Source organism: Vulpes lagopus, chromosome 10 (assembly GCF_018345385.1).
Source record: "Vulpes lagopus strain Blue_001 chromosome 10, ASM1834538v1, whole genome shotgun sequence".
Taxonomy (NCBI): Eukaryota; Metazoa; Chordata; class Mammalia; order Carnivora; family Canidae; genus Vulpes; species Vulpes lagopus.
Genome location: NC_054833.1, coordinates 3,559,956 through 3,584,121, shown reverse-complemented (window position 1 = coordinate 3,584,121; position 24,166 = coordinate 3,559,956). Strand labels below are relative to the sequence as shown.

Genomic DNA, 24,166 nt, shown 5'->3' with positions numbered 1-24,166 from the left:
TTCCAGTAATTACAGTGTTCTATTAGTTTCAGGTCTACAATATAGTGATTCAACACTTCCATCCACCACTTGATGTCCTCCTTATTCCCCACCTATTTCCCCCACACCCCATCCACCTCTCCTCTGGTAACCATTAGGGCATATTCTGTGTAGTTAAGAGTATGTTTCTTGGTTTGTCTCCTCTTTTTTCCATTTGCTTATTTGTTTTCTTTCTTAAATGCCATTTATCAGGACGCCTGGGTGGCTCAGCGGTTGAGCGTCTGCCTTTGGCTCAGGGTGTGATCCTGGAGTTCCAGGATCCAGTCCCACATCAGGCTCCCTGCATGGAGCCTGCTTCTCCCTCTGCCTGTGTCTCTGCCTCTCTCTGTTTCTCTCATGAATAAATAAATAAAATTTTTTAAAAATTCCATTTATGAGTGAAATCATATGGTATTTGTCTTTCTCTATTTCACTTAGCATAATACCCTAGCTAACATCCATGTCTTGGCAAGTGGCAAGATTTTCATTCTTTTTTATGGATGAGTAATATTCCGTTGTATTTTGTGTATTTACACACATCATTTTTTAATTCATTCATCAATGGACACTTGGGTTGTTTCCGTATCTTGGCTATTATACATAATGCTGCTATAAATATAAACACAGGGGTGCATGTATCCCTTTTGAATTACTGTGTTTGTATTCTCTGGGTAGATACCCAGTAGAGTGCTTGATGGTAAGGTGGTTCTATTTTTACCTTTTTTTTTTTTTTTTTTAATATTTTATTTGTTTATTCATGAGAGACAGAGAAAGAGAGGCAGAACACAAAGGGAGAAGCAGGCTCCATGCAGGGAGCCTGATGTGGGACTCGATCCCGGGTCTCCAGGATCACGCCCTGGGCTGAAGGCAGCGCTAAACTGCTGAGCCACCCAGGCTGCTCTATTTTTACCTTTTTGAGGAACCTCCGAACTGTTTTCCACAGTGGCCACACCAGATTGCGTTCCCACCAACAGTGCAGGAGGGTTCCTTTTTCTCCGCATCCTCACCAATACCTGTTGTTTCTTGTGCTGTTGGTTTTAGCCATTTTGATGAGTATGAAGTGATACCTAATTATAGTTTTGATTTGCATTTCACTGATGATAGGTGATGATGAGCATCTTTTCATGAACCTGTTAGCCATCTGGGTACCTTCATTGTAGAAATATCTGTTCCAGTCTTATTTTCTAATTAGATTATTGGGGTTTTGGGTGTTATTTTAGTTCTCCATATATTTTGGATACTAGCTCTTTTATCAAGTATATCATTTGTAAATATCCTCTCCCAATCTGTAGGCTGCCTTTTAGTTTTGCTGATTGTTTCCTGTGCTGTGCAGAAGCTTTTTATTTTGATGTAGTCCCAATAGTTTATTTTTGCTTTTGTTTCCCTTCCTCAGGAGACATATCTTGAAAGAAGTTGGTATGGCCAGTGTCCAAGAAGTTACTGCCTGTGCTCCTGTCTAGGATTTTCGTGATTCCAGGTCTCACATTTAGGTCTTTAATCCATTTTGAATTTATTTCTGTATATGGTGTAAGAAAGTGGTCCAGTGTCATTCTTTTGGATGAGGCTGTTCAGTTATTCCAAACCATTTGTTGCAGAGAGTATTTTTCCCGTTGGATATTATTTCCTCTTTTGTTGAAGATGAGCTTTGTCAACTGACCATATAATTGTGGGTTTATTTCTGGATTCTCTCTTCTGTTCCATTGATCTTTGTGTCTGTTTTTGTATCAGTACTGTACTGTCTTGATGATTACAGCTTTGTAATATAACTTGAAGTCCAGAATTGTGATTCTTCCAGCTTTGGTTTTTCTTTTTCGACATTCCTTTGGCTATTTGGGGTCTTTGTGGTTCCATAAAAATTTTGGATTATTTGTTCTAATTCTGAATAATGCTGTTGGTATTTTGATAGGGTTTGCATGAAATCTGTAGATTGCTTTGGGTAGTTATAGACATTTTAACAGTATTCTTCCAACCCATGAGCATAAAACGTCTTTCCATTTCTTTGTGTTGTCTTCAGTTTCTTTTAACAGTATAGTTTTCAGAGTACGGGTCTTTATCACCTTTTTGGTTATGTTTATTCCTAGGTATCTTCTTATTTGGGGTGCAATTGTAAATGGGATTGTTTTCTTGGTTTCTCTTCTGCTTCATCGTTGGTGTATAAAAATAGAACAGATTTCTGTACACTGATTTTGTATCCTGCAACTTTACTAATTCTTATATCAGTTCTAGCAGTTTTTTGGTGTAGTCTTTAGGGTTTTCTATATATAGTATCATGTCATTTGCAAATAGTGAAAATTTTACTTTTTCCTTGCCAATTTGGATGCCTTTATTTCTTTTTGTTGTCTGATTGCTGTACTTCCAGTACTGTGTTGAATAAAAGTGATGAGAGTGGACATCCTTGTCCTATTCCTGATCTTAGGGGAAAAGCTTAGTGTTTTTTTTTTTTTTTAAGCTTAGTATTTTGAGTATGAGGTTTGCTGTGGGTTTTTCATATGTAGCCTTTATTATATTGAGGTATTTTCCCTCTAAACCTACTTCATGGAGGGTTTTTTTATAGTGAATCATTGTATTTTATTGAATGCTTTTTCTGCATCTGTTGAAATGATCATAAGGTTTTTATCCTTTCCTCTTGTTATGGTATATCATGTTGGTTGATTTACATATACAGAACCACCTTGGCAAACCAGAAATAAATCCCACTTGATTGTGGTGAATGGTTTATTTTAATGTATTGTTGGATTTTATTTGCTAGTATTTTATTGAGGTTTTTTCATCTGTGTTCATCAGAGATTTTGGCCTGTAGTCCTCTTTTTTATAGTGTTTTTGTCTGGTTTGGATGTCAGGGTAATGCTGGCCTCATAGAATGAATTTGAGAGTTTTTTTTTTTTTTTTTTTTTTTTTTAAGATTTATTTATTTATTCAGTCAGAGAGAGCGAGAGAGAGGCAGAGACACAGGCAGAGGGAGAAGCAGGCTCCATGCAGGAAGCCCGATGCGGGACTCGATCCTGGGTCTCCAGGATCACACCCCGGGCTGCAGGTGGCGCTAAACCGCTGCGCCACTAGGGCTGCCCGAATTTGGGAGTTTTCATTCATCTTCTATTTTTAGGAATAGTTTGAGAAAAATAGGTATTAACTCTTCTTTATGTGTTTGGTAGAATTCACCTGTGAAGCCATATGATCCTGGACTTTTGTTTGTTGGGAGGTTTTTTTATTACTGATTTGATTTCATTGCTGGCAATTGGTCTATTAAGATTTCCTGTTTTTGCCTGATTCAGTTTTGGGATGTATTTGGGATGTGTTTCTAAGAATTTATCCATTTCTTATAGGTTATCCAAATTTTTGGCATATAATTTTCCAAAATATTCTCTTACAATTCTTTATATTTCTGTGATGGTTATTATTTCCCATTTTATTTCTGATTTTTTTTTTAATAGAGTCCTCTCTTTTTTTGTTTTTCTTTTTTTTTTTTTTTTTTTTAAGATTTTATTTATTTATTTATAGAGGCAGAGAAAGAGGCAGAGACACAGGCAGAGGGAGAAGCAGGCATCATACAGAGAGCCCAGAGAGCCTGACGTGGGACTTGATCTAGGGTCTCCAGGCTCAAGCCCTGGGCTGCAGGTGGCGCTAAACCACTGCACCTCTTTTTCTCTTTTTGATGAGTCTGGTAAAGGTATATCAGTTGTGTTGATCTTTTCAAATAACTAGCTCCTGGTTTCACTGATGTGTTCTACTTTTTTAGTTTCTATTTTATTTCTAATATTCTTTCCTTTCTTCTGATTTTTTGGTTTTGTTTGTTTTTCTAGCTCCTTTAGGCATAAGGTTACATTGTTTGAGATTTTTCTTGCTTCTTGAAGTAGGCCTGTATTGCTATGAACTTTCCTCTTAGGACTGCTGTTGCTGCATCCCAAAGATTTTTGGATCATTGGTTTTTCATTTTCCTTTGTGTTCCTGTAATTTTTTTTTTATTTCTTTGATTTCTTGGTTGACCCTTTTGTTGTTTAGTGGCATGTTATTTAACTGCCATGTATTTATGTTTGTTCCAGGTTTTTTCTTTTAGTTTTGTAGCATTGTGATCAGAAAAGATAGATGGTATGACTTAATTCTTTTTGAATTTGTTGAGGCCTATTTTGTGGCCTGATATGTGATCTCTTCTGGAGAATGTTCCATGTGCACTTGAAAAGGATGTATGCTGCTGTTGTAGGACGGAATACTCTGAATGTATTTGTTAGATCCATCTGGTCCAGTGTGTCATTCAGAGCCACTGTTTCCTGTTGCTTCTCTGTTTGGGTGATCTGTCCATTGATGTAAGTGCGATGTTAAAGTCCCCTGCTATTCTTGCATTACTATTGTACTTCCTTTATGTTTGTTATTAGCTGCTTTATGTATTTGGGTGCTCCCTTGTTGGGTGCAGAAATATTTACAATTGTTATATCTTCTTGTTAGATTGTCCCTTTTTTTTTTTTTAATTTATTTATGATAGTCACACAGGGGGAGAGAGAGAGAGGCAGAGACACAGGCAGAGGGAGAAGCAGGCTCCATGCACCGGGAGCCTGACGTGGGACCCGATCCCAGGTCTCCAGGATCGCACCCTGGGCCAAAGGCAGGCGCCAAACCGCTGCACCACCCAGGGATCCTAGATTGTCCCTTTTATGATTATATAGTGTTCTTCTTTGCTTCTTGTTACAGTCTTTGTTTTAAACTCTGTCTCCCCCCCCCCCCCCCCCCCCCCCCCCCCCCCCCCCCCCCCCCCCCCGATATAAGTATTGCTGCTCTGGCTTTCCTTTCACATCCATGTACATGAGAAACGCTTCTCCATCCTCTCCCCTTCCATCTGCAGGTGTCACTCTAAGTCTGAAATGCACCTCTTGTAGGCAGCACACATATGGGTGTTGTTTTTTTTAATCCATTCTATCACCCTCTATCTTTTGATTGGAGCATTTGGTCCACTTACATTCAGAGTAATTATTGATATATGTGTACTTGTTGCCATTTGTTACTTGTTTACTGGGTTGTGTAGTGCTTCTATGTTCTCTTTTTCCCTTGTTCTTTCCTCTCATGATCAGCTGGCTGGCTGTGGTGATAGACTTGGGTTCCTTTCTTTTTATTGTTTGCATATCTGTGGCTGGTGGATTTGTGGTTACCACCGGTTGATACAGAACATCTTCTGCAGGTAGCCGTCTGTATTAAGCTGATGGTTGCCTAAGTTGAACCATTTCTTTACTCCTCTCCCCTCCATATTTTAGGGATATGATGTCACACTTTACATCCTTTTATTTATTATATCCTTTGGCTGATTTCTACTTATTTCTTAGACTTATTTCTACTGCTTTTGTGCTTCCTACATTTCATACTCTTATCACTTATGGTCTTTCATTTCCACTCTAAATGTGGAATAGCCCCTACAGGTCCTTTCTTCCTAGAGGAATCCCCCAAGATCTCGGTCTCTCCAGGACACTCTCAGAGCTGAGTGAACAATTCACCTGCTGTATGCCCCAGACGGTCTTCAGACTGCTGCTTCTGTGCTTCATCTTCCCAGGCTGTTCTTTGTGTTGTCTCTTTAATGGTAGGGATTCGGTTTCCTCTCACCCTCTCAGCTCTCTTAAAGTTGAGCCTGCTGATTTTTAAAATCCCAGGTTTTAAGTCCTGTTGATTGTAAGAACTCACAGAATTCAGCCCCTTTGGTTTTCAGAGCCAAATGTTATGGGGATTCATCTTCCTGTGCAGGTTCCCCAGCATCATAGTCTGATTCTCTCCCTTCTCTGTTTTGGCAGGCTCCTCCCTCTCATGGACAGCTCCACAGAACCTAGTGTTCTCATCTGGAGGTTTCATTTAGCTCCCCACCGTGGCTCTGCACTTCCTTCCCTCTCTGGTATGGCTTCTTCTCCCATTTCCTTGTGGAGTTTGTTCTGCCAGTCGTCAGGCCATTTTCTGGGTTATTTACACTAATGTGTTATCTAGTTGTACCTGTGATATGAGGCAAGCTTTGGGTCCTCTTGCTATGCCATCTTCCCATAATTTCTTCACATATATGGAATTTGGAGCTTGGTTGGAACTTACCTCTCTAGTTCATCACATTTTGGCATTCCCAGATTTTTATTCATAGGTGAATTATAGAACCAGTCTATAGCAAAGAAGGTAGTAATCTGTTCTAAATCTCATTTAAATATAATTTTTACTTAATAAACTAGGGCCCTCTTTTTGGATAACTGGAAATGTGTTCCCTGAAAAACAGTTAACTCATGTTAGCACTTGTCTTCCTGATACATATGTCTAAGTTCATGTTCCAAAGCAGTGGGTTTCTCTTTCATAGAGGGTATGCACTTGCACTGGGGAGAACTAATCATTGGGTAACGGGACTGCCTTGGGGCAGGGGAGTTCTCACTGGAGGTAACCAAGCTGTGGCTAAGGGCCAGCTAGTGGCATAGCTGTAGATGAGGTCCCTTTCTGTGGGAGAGGAAACGTAATGTGTGTGGTTGTATACACTGATGCATGAACCTTGTACGTTACACTGCCAAAATGGTACAAGTGTGAAGATGACAGGGAAATATTTACTGTAAATCAGAGATTCCCAAACTTTCTTGGTTCATGATGTTTAGTGTCTAGTGTCTTAGTAATTTTTTTCATAGGATTACTAAACCCGAAGTTTCTTTTGTTACATTGTAGTTCTATGATATTACCTAACAAGTTGTTTATGAAGTAGCTAGGTCTGTTTTGCCGATGTCACTGTGTTTTCCTTGAAAACTTAAAATATTCAGAGGTTCTGTGATACCTAGGACACCTTACCTCACGGCTTGGGAATCGCCGCTTTAAGCAAAAAATGTAAATCAAATTGTATGTCCTATGTGATTATAGCTATTCACATTTGTGTACATGTAGACACAGACTGGGAGGAAACAAAAAGTAGTTCTGTTTGGCTTACAGATGATTTTAAAATACTTAAACCCTTTTATATCATGTTTCCCTTCTAATTTATTTTCTGATTCTTGGTCTCTGGTGCTTTAAAGCCTTGTTCTTCATTCCTTTCTGTAGGAGAAAGCTGTACAAATAACCAAAGGCTTCTTTTAAGCTCTGGGGCAGTAATAATTTGGAGAATTTTGCTGCTAAGGAAACTTTTTGTAATTGAAATGAACTCTGTGTTCTCTTTTAGGACCATAGAGTGTTTTGGCTGATTACAGGAATTATGTTTATGGGAAGTGGCCTCATCTGGAGGCGTTTGCTGTCATTCCTGGGACGACAACTAGAAGCTCCTTTGCCTCCCGTGGTATGAAGGGTGTGGTTTGCAGCAGCATTGCTGAGGGGCGACATCCAGGTTCTGAAGGCACACTGCCCAGGCTTGCATTGTCAGCTTTGTGACCCTGAGCAAGTTCTTGAATTGCTCTAAGCCTCCCTCAGTTTCCCCATCTGTCAGTTAAGTCAGAAGCACTTGATTCATCGTGTTAGCAGGAGAATTACGTAGGAGCTGTGAAGCGCAGTGCCTGGCACATACACAGGACAGTCTTCAGTGCAGAATACCTAGCTCTTCTTTGAGCATTCTGCGTTTACACAGATACTGGCAGTTCTGCTGCAGGCCTTGTCATGACCCAGACTGAAGTGTGGAGAACCTAGTGTTCTCATTAAGAAAATATGTAAAGTTGATCCTTTTTCTTACCTTTCTACTTGTAATTTACAGCAGGAATGAATACTTAGGATATGGATTCAGGGCTTGTAGTCCTCCCCTCATCTGGTAGTGAGTGACCTCTCATTTTACTAGTGGCATTTCTTTTAAGACACAAACTAAAATAGTTAATTTTCATGCTTTATTTAGATGGCTTCTTTACCCAAAAAGTCCCTTCAGACAGACAGAAGGATGGAAATGAAGCACAGCATCCGGCCGGATGGACTCGGATCAGGAAGGAGTGTCCTAACAAACCGTTAACGACATCAACCCTGTAGAGACTGGGTTCTTTTTCATGGTAGTCATGGGAAACTTCTGGTACTCTTTCATTATTTTCTTTCATAGAGACAGGACTTGAAAAAAATCACTTAAATTATAATGTCTGGTGATGAAGATCTCCTGGCACTCACAATGCTAGAACTTAAGTGCATTTTCAAAATGGAGTAAGGAAGCAAAGTACATGTTCTCTAAAAGGCCAAAATTCTATTTCCCACAACCTTAAAATGCTGCTTTCATACACATGATGTGAGAGTAGATGTTGTATAGATTTTCTGATGTATACATATCAAGAAAAGTGTGGTTTTCCTGCCAAGCGAAGCCTGAAAACTTGACAGGCTCACAGTGACATCAGGCAGCAGGAGTTCTTAGTAAGGGGATCATGTTCTTGGGACCTTCCTGACTCTCAGGAGCCTGGAAAGGTAGGAAAATACATACTAACCTTAAACTCTGAAAGTTTGTGCTTTAAATCCATCTTTAACATACTTTATATTACTGTATTTGTCCCCCTTTCATATAAGGCAGATAACAAGGAAGTGATTTAATATCAGCTTAAATGGATTCCATTTAATTAATATTTTTGCTTCCTTGACACATAAAACTATTTTTCTTTGCTTGGCTATAATGGAAGCCTTTGGAAGTAACGTTGAAAGAAACTGTTTCCATTCTGTTACTGTCTTCTAGCTCTGTGGTCATTCCCTGATTTAGAGTGGATAGAGGTGTCCCTCAACCACTCCTCACCCACCAAAGAAGGTATATGTAGCCCAGTTAATCTATATGCCTATACCTTAGAGCTTGACAGATGGGCCTCCTGACACCAGAAATTAGATAAACTTCAGAGTGTCCAGAGCAGCTCTTAAACTATAGTATAATAGTAGTAAAACAGTAGATGTGTTGATAATGTTGGGGTTACCTAATACTACAATAGGATGTCATATGAAGAAGTTGAGTCCATTTACTGAGTGGTTTGATGATGGGAATAAAACTGCTATTCCAGTAGCTGATTATAGAAAGAAAACAGATGGAGTTGTAAGTGGTTTTCCTCACTCCTGTGTGTGCTTATAAGAAGCCAATAGAAGCTGGCAGATACAAAGGCACCAGCTGGGTTGGTCTCAGCACTGAGTGGCCCACCTGGCACCTCCCCATGGGTCAGGGGCACCCGTAGTGTGGGTGTTGGACTTGGATGTACATAACACTCTAGCATCATGAATGTGTGTGATGATTTTCATAATCCTTGGGACACTCTTGGTCGCACCTCAGCACTGCTGCTGTTTTTGATCTTAGGATCTTATTCATCGCTGTACATATTATAAGTATTAGCTGTGACATGGGAAGAACTGAAAGCCCAGTTGAAACACAGAATAGAGTTTTGGCCTTTTTCCTTTTGGTGTGACTTAGTTTGTGGACTTGGGTAAAAATTTTTTTTCAGGAGTCATGTCTCTTTAATAAAGGGAAAAGCAACTACCTCTTAAGTCTGATGAAGAGTAAGTTACTGATGGTTTATAAAGTTCTTGAAGGTAGTTAGATCAAGTAGGATTTCAAAATGTCAAATATCAACTAGCTCTGGTTTGCTGACGGCAGGATGCTTCTTGTATTAAATAAGAAATGAATTATTTTAATTCCAAATTTAAAATCACTTGAAGCACAAGTGTTTGGTTATGTAAATGAGCAAGCAGTCTTACCTCCGTTTAACCAAGGTCAAGGAATGATACTCTTAATGGACTGTTTTGGAAGCCTCTAAGGAAATGGAGCAGAAGGTAGCATCTGAAAGTGACGTTTACTAAATACTTTATTCTTGATAAACAGACTGAGAAATCTCAGGAGTTGTATACAGCTTTATTTTTGAAGTCACAATATTTAACACACTTTAATCTCAGGATTGAGTTTCATTACTTTAGTGTAATACCTGTGGTGGTGTACTGGATGGTGAGTGGATGGGGCATAGGGCTGGGGTTCAAAGGCATAGAAACACTCTTGTCTTGCAGCAAGTTGTTACATATGCAGGTAATATAAAAACAAATCGCACATATGTAGATGTGTTTTGATATCTTGAAATAAAGGTAATGGAGTTATTAAATAGTTCAGATTTGTGTTAATGAGAGATTAAAACTCTACAAGGTATTTCCATTGTTGTTAAGCATTTTAGAATCCATGCTCAGAACTACAGTTAATACTTAGTGGAGTGAAAATTTAACCCACCTATTGGGATGATGCATTAGCATCTGTATCCTAGGTTTGTACATCTTTGCCATCCAGGTTGACCTTGAACACTTGATGGTTAAATATCCTGTATGAAATCTGATCTGGTATGTTTAGGCATTGAAGAAAATATGAATCCTTAGGTAGGTGGTAATCATGTTTCAAACAGGCCCTGTCCATTAGGGAAGCATAGACACTTTCTATAGCAATGGCAGTATGAAAGAATGCAGACTTCAATTTGTAAGTGAATACAGTTAACTAATAGTATTTCATGTAAGTTGAGCTACCCATAATCATTACCCAAATGAAGCTAAATGGTGTGTCTGTGCTTTTTGCTGTGCCCAAGGGAACCATGCAGTTAGCATACCTCTTTAGGAAAGATGACAGTCCCAGAAGTCATACAGAGGTGCCATCTAGATATGTGCCTATTTTTCCCCTTTATATACTCACCTTATGCTCACGATTTTAACTCTAGTAGCTTTCCCTTGATTTCTAATTTAACTTTACTCCTCAGCTGGCTTCCTGTCTTCTTTGAACGAGTCTCTACTGCCTCTACAGAAACTAAAAAGGGTTCTTGTCATCAGTGTTCCCTGCTTTTTTTAGTACCCTTTTTGCTAGTGCCAGGAGAAAAAGGCTCTTCCCTGATTGCTGCAGAATTAGTAATAATGCCTTCACATGTTTCATGAAGCTAAAAGCCTCTGATAGGTTCCTTTCCCTCAAATGTGCCCTCCTGCAGGATAGGCAGTGAAATCTACAAAAACCAGCCCAGGAACCAAGACAGGTATGGCTTGCTTCACCCCTTCTGGTCCCTTGCAGTGGCCTTGGGCCAGGTCTCTTCTTCATTAGTTTTGTTGGCAGGGCTTGTATCAACCCAATGCAACAACAGCTCCCCTTGGGAGGACTCTCCCCTGGAGAGTCCTAGGTTCAACTGTTAGAACAGCCGCTTCTACAAAAGCCTTTGAGGGAACGAGGTGAGGTTTTAGTTTTGTATTTGTCCTTCACTATATAAATGCACTAGTCCTTCTAAGAAAGGACCAACTCACTTGCCACTGCTATTTCTCTGCTCATTTTTTCCTTGTAAACTATGCTTTCTAGTTCACTTTGATTGGTTGGGTCACCATTTTTAAAAGGACATTTATTTTAGGAGAAATGGTGACAGAGGTTTTCCTAAAAGAACCACAGAGCCTTTCCAAGCATCAGAAAGACCCAGGTATTCATGTGGAAGAGGAAAGAGGTTGTACAACAGGTCAAAGCACAGGCAGTAAGTTGGGAATAAGCTTAAATACAAGGGAAGCAAGGAAGGAGGGACTGTATCATGTTCCCAGGGAGGCATGCATCCTCTTGCAGGATCTCCCAGGGCTCCCCTGATGTCCTGCTTCGTCCACCAGAATGCTCACCCTGGAGCTGACTTGGCACGAGGGAGGGCACGCAGGGTAGGAAAACACGGTGAAGTCTTTAATCAAGGCCCAGGCTGTAGACGTGCAGGGCCCCAGAGAGCCGGGATCCCAGAGAACTCCTCCCGGCAGCAGCGACAACCTGATTCTGTAGAGGGGACACAACAGTGTTGATGACGCCTTTTCAGCTCCTGCTATTGTCCAGGTATCATGCTGGGCTCTGATGACACACGGAAACATTGTTTAGATGCCACATTCTCAAATCTGTGAGTTCAGAAACCGTAACCAAGCACATGCACTCCAGTCCCTTCACTGGAGCATAAAGAATAAAGGAAAATACATCCCTGCCTGTTTTTTCAGATGCCCTGCTGCTTCAAAGAGTTTACGAACCGTTTTTCAGAATCATCTTCAAAGCCTGCAGCACGTTGGTAACATTTTCACTGGAGGCATATCTACATACTTTGAGCTTGGATTTCATATCCTAAACCAAGGCTGGTCCGTGTCTAACTGACCAATGGCTGTTTTGCTCAGAGCAGGGTGTGACCATGAAACCACTGAACCTCCTGGGAAAAGTTCTCACGGATTTCATTTTGAAAGCTACAGCTGGAATCTAGGAATTTTTTTTTTTTTTTGAATCCAGGATTAATGAGACTTCACCCTGTGCCCTTTTACCATACTGCCCTTTGTATCTTTTTTACACCCCAGTGTCAAAAGGAAAAATAAAAAACTCGCCTCTGTTTTATTTATGGAATTAGTACTTGTTTATAGATTTGCCCACAGTTTAGCTGTGAGCTGGGTCTCCTCTCCATTTCAGACCTTCCCTTCCTGCCCTCTGTCTGGTCAGCTTCCCGATCCCCATGGCTTGCCTCCCTCTTCTCCATCAGCACAGGCTTCCACTGCCCTTGCCATCTGACTGCTTTTGGCTCTTGGTCATCAGACACTGACCTGGATGTTCCTGGGGCCAGGGCATAGGCCTCAGTGTAGCACTGCTTGGCTGGGGCCCGCGAGCTCAGGAAGGCAGCCCCACGGAGGTTTTCAGAGAGGCACACTATGGTAGCACAGCGCAGGTGCGGGCCACATCCTAATTCTAGCTTGTTGCTAACAATGTCATTACTTAAGGCTCAGTAAGAGGTCATGCTGATCACCCTCAGACTGTCCATTTTTCAATATAACTGAACTTGGTGCTTTGGTGCCCTAATCCCAGGTAGTGTTGTAAAGGTGAAATAATTTGAGTGTTCACCCCAGTGAACTATAATTACGAAGGTGAACTTGCAGTGTTGTACAGAAAAGAATCAACTATAAATTACTTTTAGATGATCTGTAGCACTCGGTGTAATAAGTTGATAGATGCATAATTTTTGTATAATTTATGGGTTCTTGGTGTCTAACTTTTAGAAAATTAATTTTTTAAGTGTAAGCCAAGCTTAGGATGTATTCTGTAACCAGCCCCTTTGAGAATCCTCCCATAAACTTAATCCTTTTTTGGTTCTGGATAACCCTAAATTTTTGCTTATCAATTCAAGCAAGGGCCACTTGAGCTGTTGGCCACCAGAGGGCAGCTTCACCCAATTCCCAGAAGCTGGAGCCAGGTCCACCCCAGTTACTTCTGTTCAGGCTACTCTTTAGCCCTTAGTCCTGATTTACATTTTATTTTACTTCCCATAAATAAATGAAATTGTGTTTTTCCTCAAAGGCAGGGACTTTGTCTCCAAGCTCACAGTGTTCTGTGCAATAATACACCCTAAAGGAAACGAATGGATGGATTCAGTGGTTTAGCTGAATATTTGAAGATAAAACCCTTTAACTGCTATGTCCATTAAAATCCAAAATATGCATACCCTTTGATTTAGCAGTGTTCTAAGAATATTATTAGCAGGGGTATTTGCACAATTATATAAAAATAATAGCTGTGCAAGAACACTCACAATAGTAAGAACATTGGAAATCACTGAGTAAATGTCCATGAGAAAGTGAACCAAATAAAATATGATGCATCTAGACAGTACTCTGCAGTCATTAAAAAGAAGCAAAGAGCGCCACCTGTATTTGAGAAGAGGCACAATATACTATAGTGTGTGAACATAGTGACCAGAAAAAGAATATCTGCATGCAGGTTTGTTTGTCACTGGAGTCCTACAGAAACCCCAGGAGTCTGGAAGAAAATATTAACAGTATTTATGTTGCGAAGTTCCTCTGAAGAGCCCAGATCACACTTCATGGGACCGCAGTCTGAGGCTGCTTGTCAGCCGCCACCCCAAGGACATTGGTGGGCCTGGCTGTAGTCCTAGGAAACTAGGACACTAGTTTCAGCCACTGAAATTCAAACTTCATAGAAATTTCATGGGTTGTGTAATATCCTTTTTTTCCAACCATTTAAACTGGAATCATTTTTTGTTCACAGGCTGTATAAAACTCGAGCTGGCCCACGGGCTGTGATATGCCAGTCCCTTCCCTTAGGGATGAAATTGGGAAAGCAATGGGACTGTGAGTGGCGGTTTCTTTTTTGTGTTCCTCTTTTTCCCATAAATTGGAACCATAAAATGAGATCAGCCCCACCCACAGCCTTAGCATATAAAGGTCAGGAATGCAGTCTTTGCTCACCTTGTCTTTTGACCTCACGGTGATCACAGAGCTCCCAAATCGTGAACTTGCCTGTAAAACATGTCTGTCAATGGTCTTTGGAAAACATACCAGATGTTACCAGTTTAAAATAAGAGAAACGGCACTTCTGTGGTTTTTCTTTCTTCATTCCTTCAGGAGGTACTTACCTCAGGAGAAACCAGTACGTACTGGGCCTAAAAGGAAAGGGTGAGAGGGGGACTGGTTACTGTGTGTTGGGGGGGTTAAACCAGGCATCCGACAGCCCATGCACACATCTCTACAGGCTAGAGGAGCCCTGAATTTGTGTGTGCCTTTGACCCCAGAAACTCCGCTTACAGGGAAATCGATGCACTCACTTCAGTGCTTACATAAACTGTGGCTTGTCCACAGATGAAATAGGAGGCAGCCAGGAGAGGTGCTGTAGAGGGAGGGATAGAAGCAAGCACAGACAGGTAATTGTCTTACCTGTATAGGCAAGTAAGATAATCATGTGACAGATCTATACAATATGCTCACAGTTGTGAATATAGCCACACAGTGTCATGGAGAGTGTGCTATAGAATCCGCGAATCCGCTCTTGCTGTGGTGTGGGTTCCTGACCTTTGACCTCCAAGCATTGTGCCTTGGAGCACTGTCCTCCCAAGGTCTCCAGCTGGCTTGGTGCCAACTTACTAGCTTTGATGGGGGTTCCAGAAGGGGAGGAGTGAGAGCTCTGTCCAGTGCTAGCACCATGCTAGGCACAGAGTATATGCACAGTAAGTCATAGCCCTTAAGGTCATAGAAAAAAATACCAGAAGTATATACATCAAAAGGTATATTTCTGCAGAGTGCAATTCTAGGTAGAAGATTTTTGAATTTTTTAAAAAATGTTTTTGCACTGTGTATTTTCTACAACTTTTACAATAAACTTTAATTTGGCAATTAAATCTTTTCTAAAAATAAAAATTGGTTGAGAGAGCGAGCATAAGCATGGGGTGTGGGAGAGGGAGAAGCAGGCTTCCTGCTGAGCAGGAAGCCGGGTGCAGGGCTCGACCCCAGGACCATGACCTGAGCCAAAGGCAGATGCTTTTGGAGTCACTCAAGTGCCTATCAAATTTGTCCAGGGAACTTAAGGAAACCCACCTGAGAAAACGAATAAAAGCAGTGAAATAGGAAATAAAAAAGGGAGTGTTTTAAAGAAATTGCAGTGGTCATGGCCTGTTTTTTTCTGCTGTGGACTCCTGACCAGGCAGTGGCAGGCTGTGACCAGAACCAGAGTAACACCACGTCCAACTAGACGTTAGCTACAGGAGTAAATGGTACAGGCCTGCAAGAATGCACAGCCACTTGTGCCTACAAAAACGGGCACATGATTGTGTCCTGAGTGCAAGACCATTCAGTTAAAAACTCTAAGCTCTTTTAACAAGGGATTAGCAGGTGAGCTCATTTCCCAACATGGCATAGAATTTTGTATGGGAGCATGTTACCTTTTCTTCAGGACATGGAGCTGTCCATGATTTGCATTTGCCTGTCATGTCACCAAAGGTGATATGTTTGCCATTATAAACATAAACACGACCATCTTCTCCCCCCATCAGTCCAGAGGTGACATCTGTTATTCTCAGTGGGGCTGCCACAATGATTTCATCTGCAAACAATAGAAGTCAGAAGGAAGTCTCACTGTTCACTGTCAGCCTTTCCATTGTGCACTCTGGATCCTCACCCAACCTGTCACAAGTCAGGTTAGTGCATCCTTCAAATAGACTGCCCTGATTTCATCCCCACCTAGGAAAGGCTTTGTTTCCTAGTTTATTCTTCCAACCACGTATGTGGGTGGCTCTGGTGTTACCACCTTCAGGATGTGTAGCTCACTCTTGGCTCTGGTCTTACCTGACTTAAAATAGATCTAAAGGCCCTATGATCACTGAGCTGCCAATTATGAGGGCAGAGCCTAGATACTCCAATTAGGGGACCAGTCTGTTGAACAAAGGGACTCCATTCTTGGCCTGAGGCCCTATTCCTTTCCCACCTAAGCCATCACCATCCAGGTCGCTCAGGTGCAGAACTCCACCAAATCGAGAGAAGCGGCGGTCCCCACTGAAGGTGGTGAGCAGAGCAGGCTGTGCGTTGAGAGTCAGTTCGTACATCCGAGTGGTCCCACCTTGGTGCAAGGTCATGGTCAGGAATGCCATTTTGGACACCTCATCTGAAAAGAACCAGGGCACCCCATCATCTGCCATTGCAGGAATGAAGAGAAGACATAAGGCACTGAGTCCCACAGGACACGTGGCTGTAGCACTGACCAGCTCTGGGTGTCAGGAAGGTATAGCTGGCTTGGACACAGAGACTCAAACGTGGGGCAAGTTCAGTGATACCCCATCAGACAGGCCTGGCCCCTTCAGTAGTCACATAACCATCTTGACACTGCAACCTGCCAGTGTCAACACTCCTGACAGAGCTTCCCATCAAGTCTACATTCTTCACAGCACCTTCCAGAATCTGAATGCTACTTGGGTTCTAGCAGTGTGAGCCTCTTTCCCCTGACACGCACCCCTTAAATGTGCTGTTCATGCTGTGCCATCTCCCTGGAATAGACCCCGCCTCCCCACACCCACAGCAGGCTCAGTGCCAAGTGGGGGGGCCAGGACCTTGTCACATGCTATGCATACTACATTATCTGGTTCAGCACAAGTGTTGGGTAAATATTTTTTAAATGAAATGAATTTTGAACTTTTAAAAGTAGCAAGTCATTTGGACCACAGCCTTGATTTCAGAAATAAGGACCGTCTCAGAAAAACCTAATAGCATCTGCGGCTCGGGGGTGGGGTCTGGAGAGGCCAACCACAAGTCCGGCCCTGTGCCAGCCAACGAGGCCAGTCCCAAGGCAGGGTCTCCTTTGTGTTGTGTGCAAAACTGACACTACTGATGTGACTGCTTTCTTGGGCAGCCTTCCCTTGTGCCTTTGTTTATAGCCAACTGTCCACTAGAAACGAGAGCTCAAAGGAGCCTGCAATCACAATCAGAAATAATGGGGAGGGAAGGAAAGAAGAACAGCACTTCAGAAAGCTCGGCTGTCTGGGATTCTTGAACACAAGAGTGAGCAACCTGACCTAAAACAACATTCCCAAGAGAACAGTCTTTCACTAAAGTATGATTGCTCATCATATTCAGGGTGAAAGTCCAAAGTCTGAAGAAATAGTGAAAGAAAAAATTCTCATTCCCTTCTCATGCTTCCTAAGGGACTTGAGCTCCCCAGAATATAGAATATAGAAATCCTGGGAGCTCCCTGCTTCTCGCTCCGCCTGCCTGCTGGAGGGGCCCAGAGTGCTGCTGTTTTGTTGTGGGTGTACACGTGGACCACAGCTAGTCTGCCTTCTGCATGCAGGGCTGAGTCCACATCGCTGCTGCTGCTGGGCCCCAAGGCGCGTGCATCTGCCATACAGACCCACTGTCTCAGGGAAGTCACCCCAAGGTCGCTTTGCAAGCCCCATCCAGACTGGGTTCTCCAGGCTGGTTTTTAGAAGGTTTAGAAGGTACATTCTTTTATACGAGGGCTTCATGGGTCTGCTGCTCAAATGGCTCCAAGTGCACAAGGGTGGGAGGAGGGGGAGGAGTTGTGATGATCACTTCCAAAACTCTTCATTTTTATCATAATCTATTAGAATGCATAATTTAGAATAATTCCATCAAGTTTCTTTAAATTTTAAATTCTCCAAATTTAAAAATAAATCAGTTACTGGGACGCCTGAGTGTCTCTGCGGTTGAGCCTCTACCTCTGGCTCAGGGCGGATCCCGGGGTCCAGGATCAAGTTCCACATCAGGCTCCTTGCAGGGAGCCTGCTTCTCTATGTGCCTGCCTCTCCGTCTCTCATGAATAAATAAATAAAATCTTAAAAATCAGTTACCAAGTCATGAAGACATGGAGGAATCTTAATGCATAGTATGTATAATGCTTAAAGAAGCTTATCTGAAAAGGCTGCAGACTGGGGGGTTCCAACCATATGTCATTCTAGAGACGGCAAGCTAGGGAGATGTAAAAAGATCACTGGCTGCCAGGGTCTAGGAGGGAGGGAGGGAGGGAGGGATGAAGGGATGAGCACAGAGGATTTTAAGGCCAGCAAAACTCCTCTGTATATAATAATGTAATGGTGGATACAGGTCTTTCCACGTTTGTCCAAACCCGTGGAATGTTCAACACAAAAAGTGAATTTTAATGTTACATTCTATAGCCTTAATTACAATGGTGTGTCAGTGTAGGTTCTTGAATTATACCAAATGCACAGTCTCTGGTGCAGAAGGTCCATAGCAGGGGAGGCAGTGTATGGGTGGAGGTAGGGGATCTACAGGAAACCTCTATACTTTCCACTCAATTTTGCTGTAAACCTAAAACTGCTCTTAAAAATAAGTCTATAAAAAAGGGATTCAGATACTTTAAATCTTTGGCCATTCAAAACATCTCATTTGTGACAGATGATAACTAGACTTACGGGGATCATTTCATGATGTATAAAAATATTGAGTCATGGTGATCTACACCGAAACTGATACTTTTCAATAAAAAAATTTTAATATATCTCATTTCCTTGTTGAGGCAAATCAGGGCTTACCATACACATTTAAGACGAGAAAAAAACCCCAAGGTTATGCCTTAGTATTTCTCTCTAAAGTAATTCAACAGACCCTTGGTTTTTAAAAGGGTATGGGGGAGGTTTTCTTTACACCCACAAGTGTTTTTATGATTTCTCAAGTTCACTTACTGTGACAGCAGAAAACAGCTGGTGTAAAGCACAGATGCATCCCACTGGCTGGGCTCCCTCCCAAGCCACGGGGAAGGGGACACCACCTTGCGGCATGGCTTCACTTGTAACTGATAAACTATGGATCACGTTATTTTGTATCACTGACTTTTAGGATTACCACAAAATAGTCAAAACTTTGAGTGTCAAACTTGTGAATGCCAAGATTTTTTACATTATCATTATAAAAGGTGTGGAAAGTGCTCCCCAAAAAAGTATAAAGAAGTTCTATAGCATATATTTCTTTGTGGAGCTTGATAACCATATATGTATTAAACAAAATGGAGATTGTTGGGGGTTATAAAATTGTATACGTTTTACATTTTGTTTTTTTTTGTTTTGTTTTGTTTTTAAGATTTTATTTATTTATTCATGATAGTCACACAGAGAGAGAGAGAGAGAGGCAGAGACAGGCAGAGGGAGAAGCAGGCTCCATGCCCCGGGAGCCCGACGTGGGATTCGATCCTGGGTCTCCAGGATCGCGCCCCGGGCCAAAGGCAGGCGCCAAACCGCTGCGCCACCCAGGGATCCCACGTTTTACATTTTGGCCATCTCTAACTTTTTGCTATTATAATTGACACTACGATAAATATCTTTCCCTGCAGTTCTTAATACTTTCTGAGAGCAGATTCTTAGAAGTGGTCCATAGAACTCCAAGGGAACGAGTATCTTTAATGCTCTTGCCATTTTGCCAAACGTTTCTGAAAGGGCAGTATCATTTTACATCTCACCAGCTCTGTAGGAGTGCCCACCTCATCTCAACTTTGCCATTTTTGAGTATTATCATTTTCATACTGAAAATGCTTCATAGTTATTCATAAGTACCCGATAAAATCCCCACTCAACATTTAAGTTGTTCATTCTGTGCAGTGGCCACATTCTGAACCAGACTGCTGAGCCAGAGACAGAGCCCAGGAGGAGAGAGATGGGTCTGAGAGAGTCAAGCTCCAGACCACTGCCCTCGGGGATCACCCTGAAAGTACATGGATTGTTCAAAGTTAGATGAATCTGTACCATAGAGCCGAGATGCCCAGACTACACTGAAGCACTTTGGTGAGCTCACGAGGATACTGCGGATATTCTGACCTTTTGAAGGTGACACCGTGACATTGTCTGCCCCCTACATGAACTACCTGTTGGAGGCAGCTCATGGTTTTAACACTAGGTCCCTACAATTCTTTCAGTGACACATCTTTGCAAAACTAAACTAGGATTTTAGGGGTTGTTATAATAAAATGCAGGTACCATGTGGATTGAAAATGAATATGGTAGTGTCCAATCTGATTCCGGGCTTGAGAAGTTGTACAGTGCCCAAAGGAGCCAAGTGTTAGGACACAGATTCAGCATATGTGTCACAGCCACATGGGGCCCCATGCTCAGCTTAATGCACTCCCACCACCAGCTTGAAATTCTGATTAATTTTGCAACAAGTGCTCTGCCTTTTATTTTATACCAAATTATGTGGGTAAAATACAAGTAAAAAACAGGAAAATTAATGAGGGCTAGTTTGTATAAAATACAGATATGTAAACTAACCTTTTTATATTTTATACAATATTTTGTAACAGGAAAATCCTAAGATGGTAAGAACATTAAAACAAAGTCTGGAAAGCTCTAATCACAGCAATCCAGTAGGAGCAGAAGTGAAGCAAATAAAATCACTTGTAGGTGTTGCAAGAGTTTGGAAATCACCACCTAATCTCTGTGAAAGGGTGGGAAAACCTCAATTACTCCAAATGTAAGTCAGCAAGTTTCCGGTGTTACAGTGCTTGTTACAGTGCTTCCGGTGTTTTTCATGCAATGAAAAAAATCTAGCCATTCTTGGGTGGCTGCCTGGCTCAATCCATAGAGCATGAACCTCTTGATCTAAGGCTCATGAGTTCAAGCCCCCTGTTGGACATGGAGCATAGTTTTTAAAAAAAGAAAGGAATGAAAGAGAAAGAAAAAAATCTAGCTATTCATTTCCCAGTCCACTCTGCTTTTTTTTTTTTTTTAAGTGATTTTTTAAAAATTTTATCTATTTACTCACGAAAGACACAGAGAGAGAGGCAGAGACACAGGCAGAGGGACAAGCAGGCTCCATGCAAGGAGCCTGACGCGGGACTCGATCCCAGGTCTCCAGGATCATGCCCTGGGCTGAAGGCAGCGCTAAACCGCTGGGCCACCCAGGCTGCCCCCACTCTGCTTCTTTAATGTGTGAAACAACAATCTTCCTGAAAGATAATTTGACAATATGTAAGAAGAGCCTTACTATTAGACGTCTAGTCCCAGAATTCCACCTCTAGGAATCTGTTTTTAAAAACAGATCCAAAATAAATAAATAAATAAAAATAAAAACAGATTCAGAAAGGCAGGGTTTTCTGTACATGGATGTTTGATAGGTAAGACCTTAACACTAGTGAAAACTTGAGAACATCCTAAATTTCCAGCAATAGGATAATATTAGTAAATTTGGGCATAAGAACATGGAAACAAATGTGATGAGTATCGAAAACCATGTTCTAGAAGAATCTTAGTAACATGAGAACACACTTGGAATATAAAATTTTAAAACTAGGTGTGAAAATTTATATGTATATATTATGTATATTTTTATATTTTATGTATTTTATATACATATATAGTATGAGCTTAAGTTTTTAAATATCTGGATAAAGGGTGATTTCTAAATATTTCTTTGTATTTTCATAAATTTATACAATAAACATGATTCACTCTGATCATCTTGGAGGGAGTAGGTTCTGTTGTTTTGTTTTTAAGATTTTATGTATTTATTGAGAGTAAGAGCACAAGCAGAGGGAGAGGCAGAGGGAGAAGCAGACTCCCCGCTGTGCAGGGAGCCCAAGGATCCCAGGAACCTGGAATTGGACCTGAAAACAGATGCTCAACCGACTGAGCCACCCAGGTGCCTGAAGGGAGTAGGTTTTTGTTGGCTTTTTAAAACTCTTTCCCATAAAGTAAATATAATAATGGTTTATTAACATAAGTCCTCAGAGCAGACCTAGTCCTGGTGAACTGATTTATAGAATTTTCTGAATTTCCCTCTTGCTCCAAGCCCAGTGGGACAGGAGCTTTAAAAACATACTAGGTTACTTTCATGCAGGATTTTCACAAACCCTTGAGGTGGATACTATAATCTGTATTTTGCAGATGGTGATACTAATGTTCATGGAAGTTAAGTAATTTCCCTAAGGTTAGCTGCATGCTATTAATGAGAAAAGGGAATATTCAGAATCAGGTGTGTCTGGCTCTAGATTTCACAACTTTTCCCCAATAGGACATAGTCAAGGAGCCACTTGACTAAAAAGCAGCCGAGCTTCATGGCACATGACCTACCATGAGTCGGGGCTCCAACGAGCAGCACTTGTTTCCGGGTCCCGTTCACCATCACATGGCCACTGGACAGGGAAGCCCCCAGCTTCCCCATCGTCTGTGAAATGCAATGAATCAATACCTCACAGCTCAGAAAACCCTCCATGGTGTCTGCTCTGCTGGGGAGGGAGCAGCAGCCATACCTTGTCTCCAGAAATGGTAAACCAGCTTCGGCAATTTGGGGGAAAATAGCCATATACCCGTCCAAGGCTCTGTTTCTCATCCTGAGCACGGAACAGATGGCCCAGACTGGAAGGAAGTATACACAACTGAGCTGCTGGGGCGAAGATTAAGAGCTGGCCAAGTATTCAGGTCCAGGCAAAGGCACCTCCTCGTCCCCTCCCCTACCCCCCCGCCCCCCGCCGTGATCCCTGGCACGTGAGCGGGGTGGCTTGCAGAGTGAATTCGCAGTATGAAGACTCTCCAGATACGAGGCTCACTGACCTGCCTCCCCACTGAGAGCAGATAGTGGGATGCCTACTCATGGGCTGAATTGTATTCCTCCAAAATCCACATGTTGGAACCCTAACCCCAGAACCTCAGAATATGTATATTTGGAGATAGGGTCTTCAAAGAGGTGGGGCCCTAATCCAATAGGACTGGTGTCCTTATAGAAACAGAAGAACACCAGGGATGTCGGCATACACAGAAGAGGCCATGTGTGGGCACAGGAAGAAGGTGGCGGCCTGCAAGCCGAGGAGAGAGGTCTCAAATCGACTGCCAGTACCTTGACCTTGGATTTCTGGTCTCCAGAACTGGGAGAAAGTTAATTCCTATGGCTTACGCTAGCTGGGCTGTGGGACTTTGTCACAGCAGCCCAGCAAACTCTTGCACCTTTCTATCTCGTTTTTAAACTTCTAAGGAGGAGCATTTGCAGCCTTACCCCTGTAGCTTTTCCCTGCAGGGTAAGAACTCAGCCCCTCTGTGCGTCCCACCCCTCACGGGCTCCCACAGCTGCAGGCATCTGCTCCTTGTGCCCACTGGGCCCCAATAGGGGCACTCACCTGCTGGAGTTCTTCCAGGTTGGGCTCCCCACCAACAGCAAAGTTCTGTTGTGCACGCTGACCCCGTGGAGGGAGTAGCCTAGCCAGGAGAAGTCCTCCTCACCACGCACCATCCAGGGGGCCGCCTCCACGTTCAGCTTTTCTACGCAAGACAAACGAATGCCTTACGTGGGAGGCTGCTGGAGGGGGGGTGGGCTGACTTACACACCCCAAGCTGTTCCAGGGCCCCAGTGTCAGAAATGGGTCCCACACCTCATATGAGAAGTAAATTGCTAGAGCTCAGGTCAGCAGAGTGAACCTGCAATGCAATATAAACAGAGCCCCCAGTGGGCGGTTTGGAACATCACCGGGATGCCTCCTGGGATCCTGTGCTTACAGGGAAAGCCTGTGCCAACAACCTATGGGCCCCCTTGGGTTCTGGACCTAGAAGTTGGACCCCTTTTTGTATATCCAGTGACTCCAGATCATTTGGATGAGTATTTTATCTAGGTACAAGAGATACGAGATACTCTTATCTGCAAGAGTAAGAGCTCTTAGAAACTTTAAGTGAAATGATAATGGAATGTGGAAGAAAGGACGCAAGCCCATAGGCATGAGGTTGGACTAGAGAGCAGGAAGGTCCCCGCCCATCCCTCCTGCAAGCACTACCTTGGTTGCTCCAGCTGGGGGCAGAATAAAACGCAGCCACCATTCCCTTCTGTTTCCCTCCACCTGGTGCAAAAGGGGAGCCCATCACCAGATCGGGCTCTCCATCTTCATTCACATCTGCGGCCAAGAGTGTCCAGCCCAAGTTACAGTAGGTGTCCTTTAGGGGAAACCGGGAGACCACGTCTTGGTCAGAGGCTGTTGGCAGGATGGGGCAAGGTGTGGCCTGCC

The 24,166-nt window shown here is 42.5% G+C and overlaps 2 protein-coding genes across 13 annotated transcripts in view; one reads left to right on the top strand and one right to left on the bottom strand.

The window, feature by feature from the left end:
- MRS2 (magnesium transporter MRS2) overlaps positions 1-8,958 on the top strand; it is a 33,923-nt gene extending 24,965 nt beyond the window's left edge. For 2 of the 7 annotated variants that reach the window (XM_041770770.1, XM_041770772.1), the window contains exons 10-11: positions 7,163-7,276; positions 7,820-8,958. In XM_041770770.1, the coding sequence (XP_041626704.1) occupies positions 7,163-7,276; positions 7,820-7,930 (225 nt within the window). In that variant the 3' untranslated portion in view covers positions 7,931-8,958. Of the gene's footprint in view, positions 1-1,411; positions 1,509-5,786; positions 5,885-7,162; positions 7,277-7,819 lie in introns of those variants that run through there. The other 5 variants (XR_005990221.1, XR_005990219.1, XR_005990220.1 and 2 more) reach the window with 5 other exon arrangements.
- Positions 8,959-9,762: 804 nt separating this feature from the next.
- The window catches only part of GPLD1 (glycosylphosphatidylinositol specific phospholipase D1), a 74,569-nt gene continuing 60,165 nt past the window's right edge, over positions 9,763-24,166 (bottom strand). For 5 of the 6 annotated variants that reach the window (XM_041770761.1, XM_041770764.1, XM_041770760.1 and 2 more), the window contains 9 exons: positions 23,939-24,095; positions 23,291-23,432; positions 22,430-22,535; positions 22,251-22,344; positions 16,148-16,324; positions 15,606-15,766; positions 14,307-14,333; positions 14,140-14,190; positions 9,763-11,686 (listed from right to left, as the gene is read on the bottom strand). In XM_041770761.1, coding sequence (XP_041626695.1) covers positions 11,600-11,686; positions 14,140-14,190; positions 14,307-14,333; positions 15,606-15,766; positions 16,148-16,324; positions 22,251-22,344; positions 22,430-22,535; positions 23,291-23,432; positions 23,939-24,095 — 1,002 coding nt within the window. In that variant the 3' untranslated portion in view covers positions 9,763-11,599. Of the gene's footprint in view, positions 11,759-14,139; positions 14,191-14,306; positions 14,334-15,605; positions 15,767-16,147; positions 16,325-22,250; positions 22,345-22,429; positions 22,536-23,290; positions 23,433-23,938; positions 24,096-24,166 lie in introns of all 6 variants that reach the window. The other variant, XM_041770763.1, reaches the window with a different exon arrangement.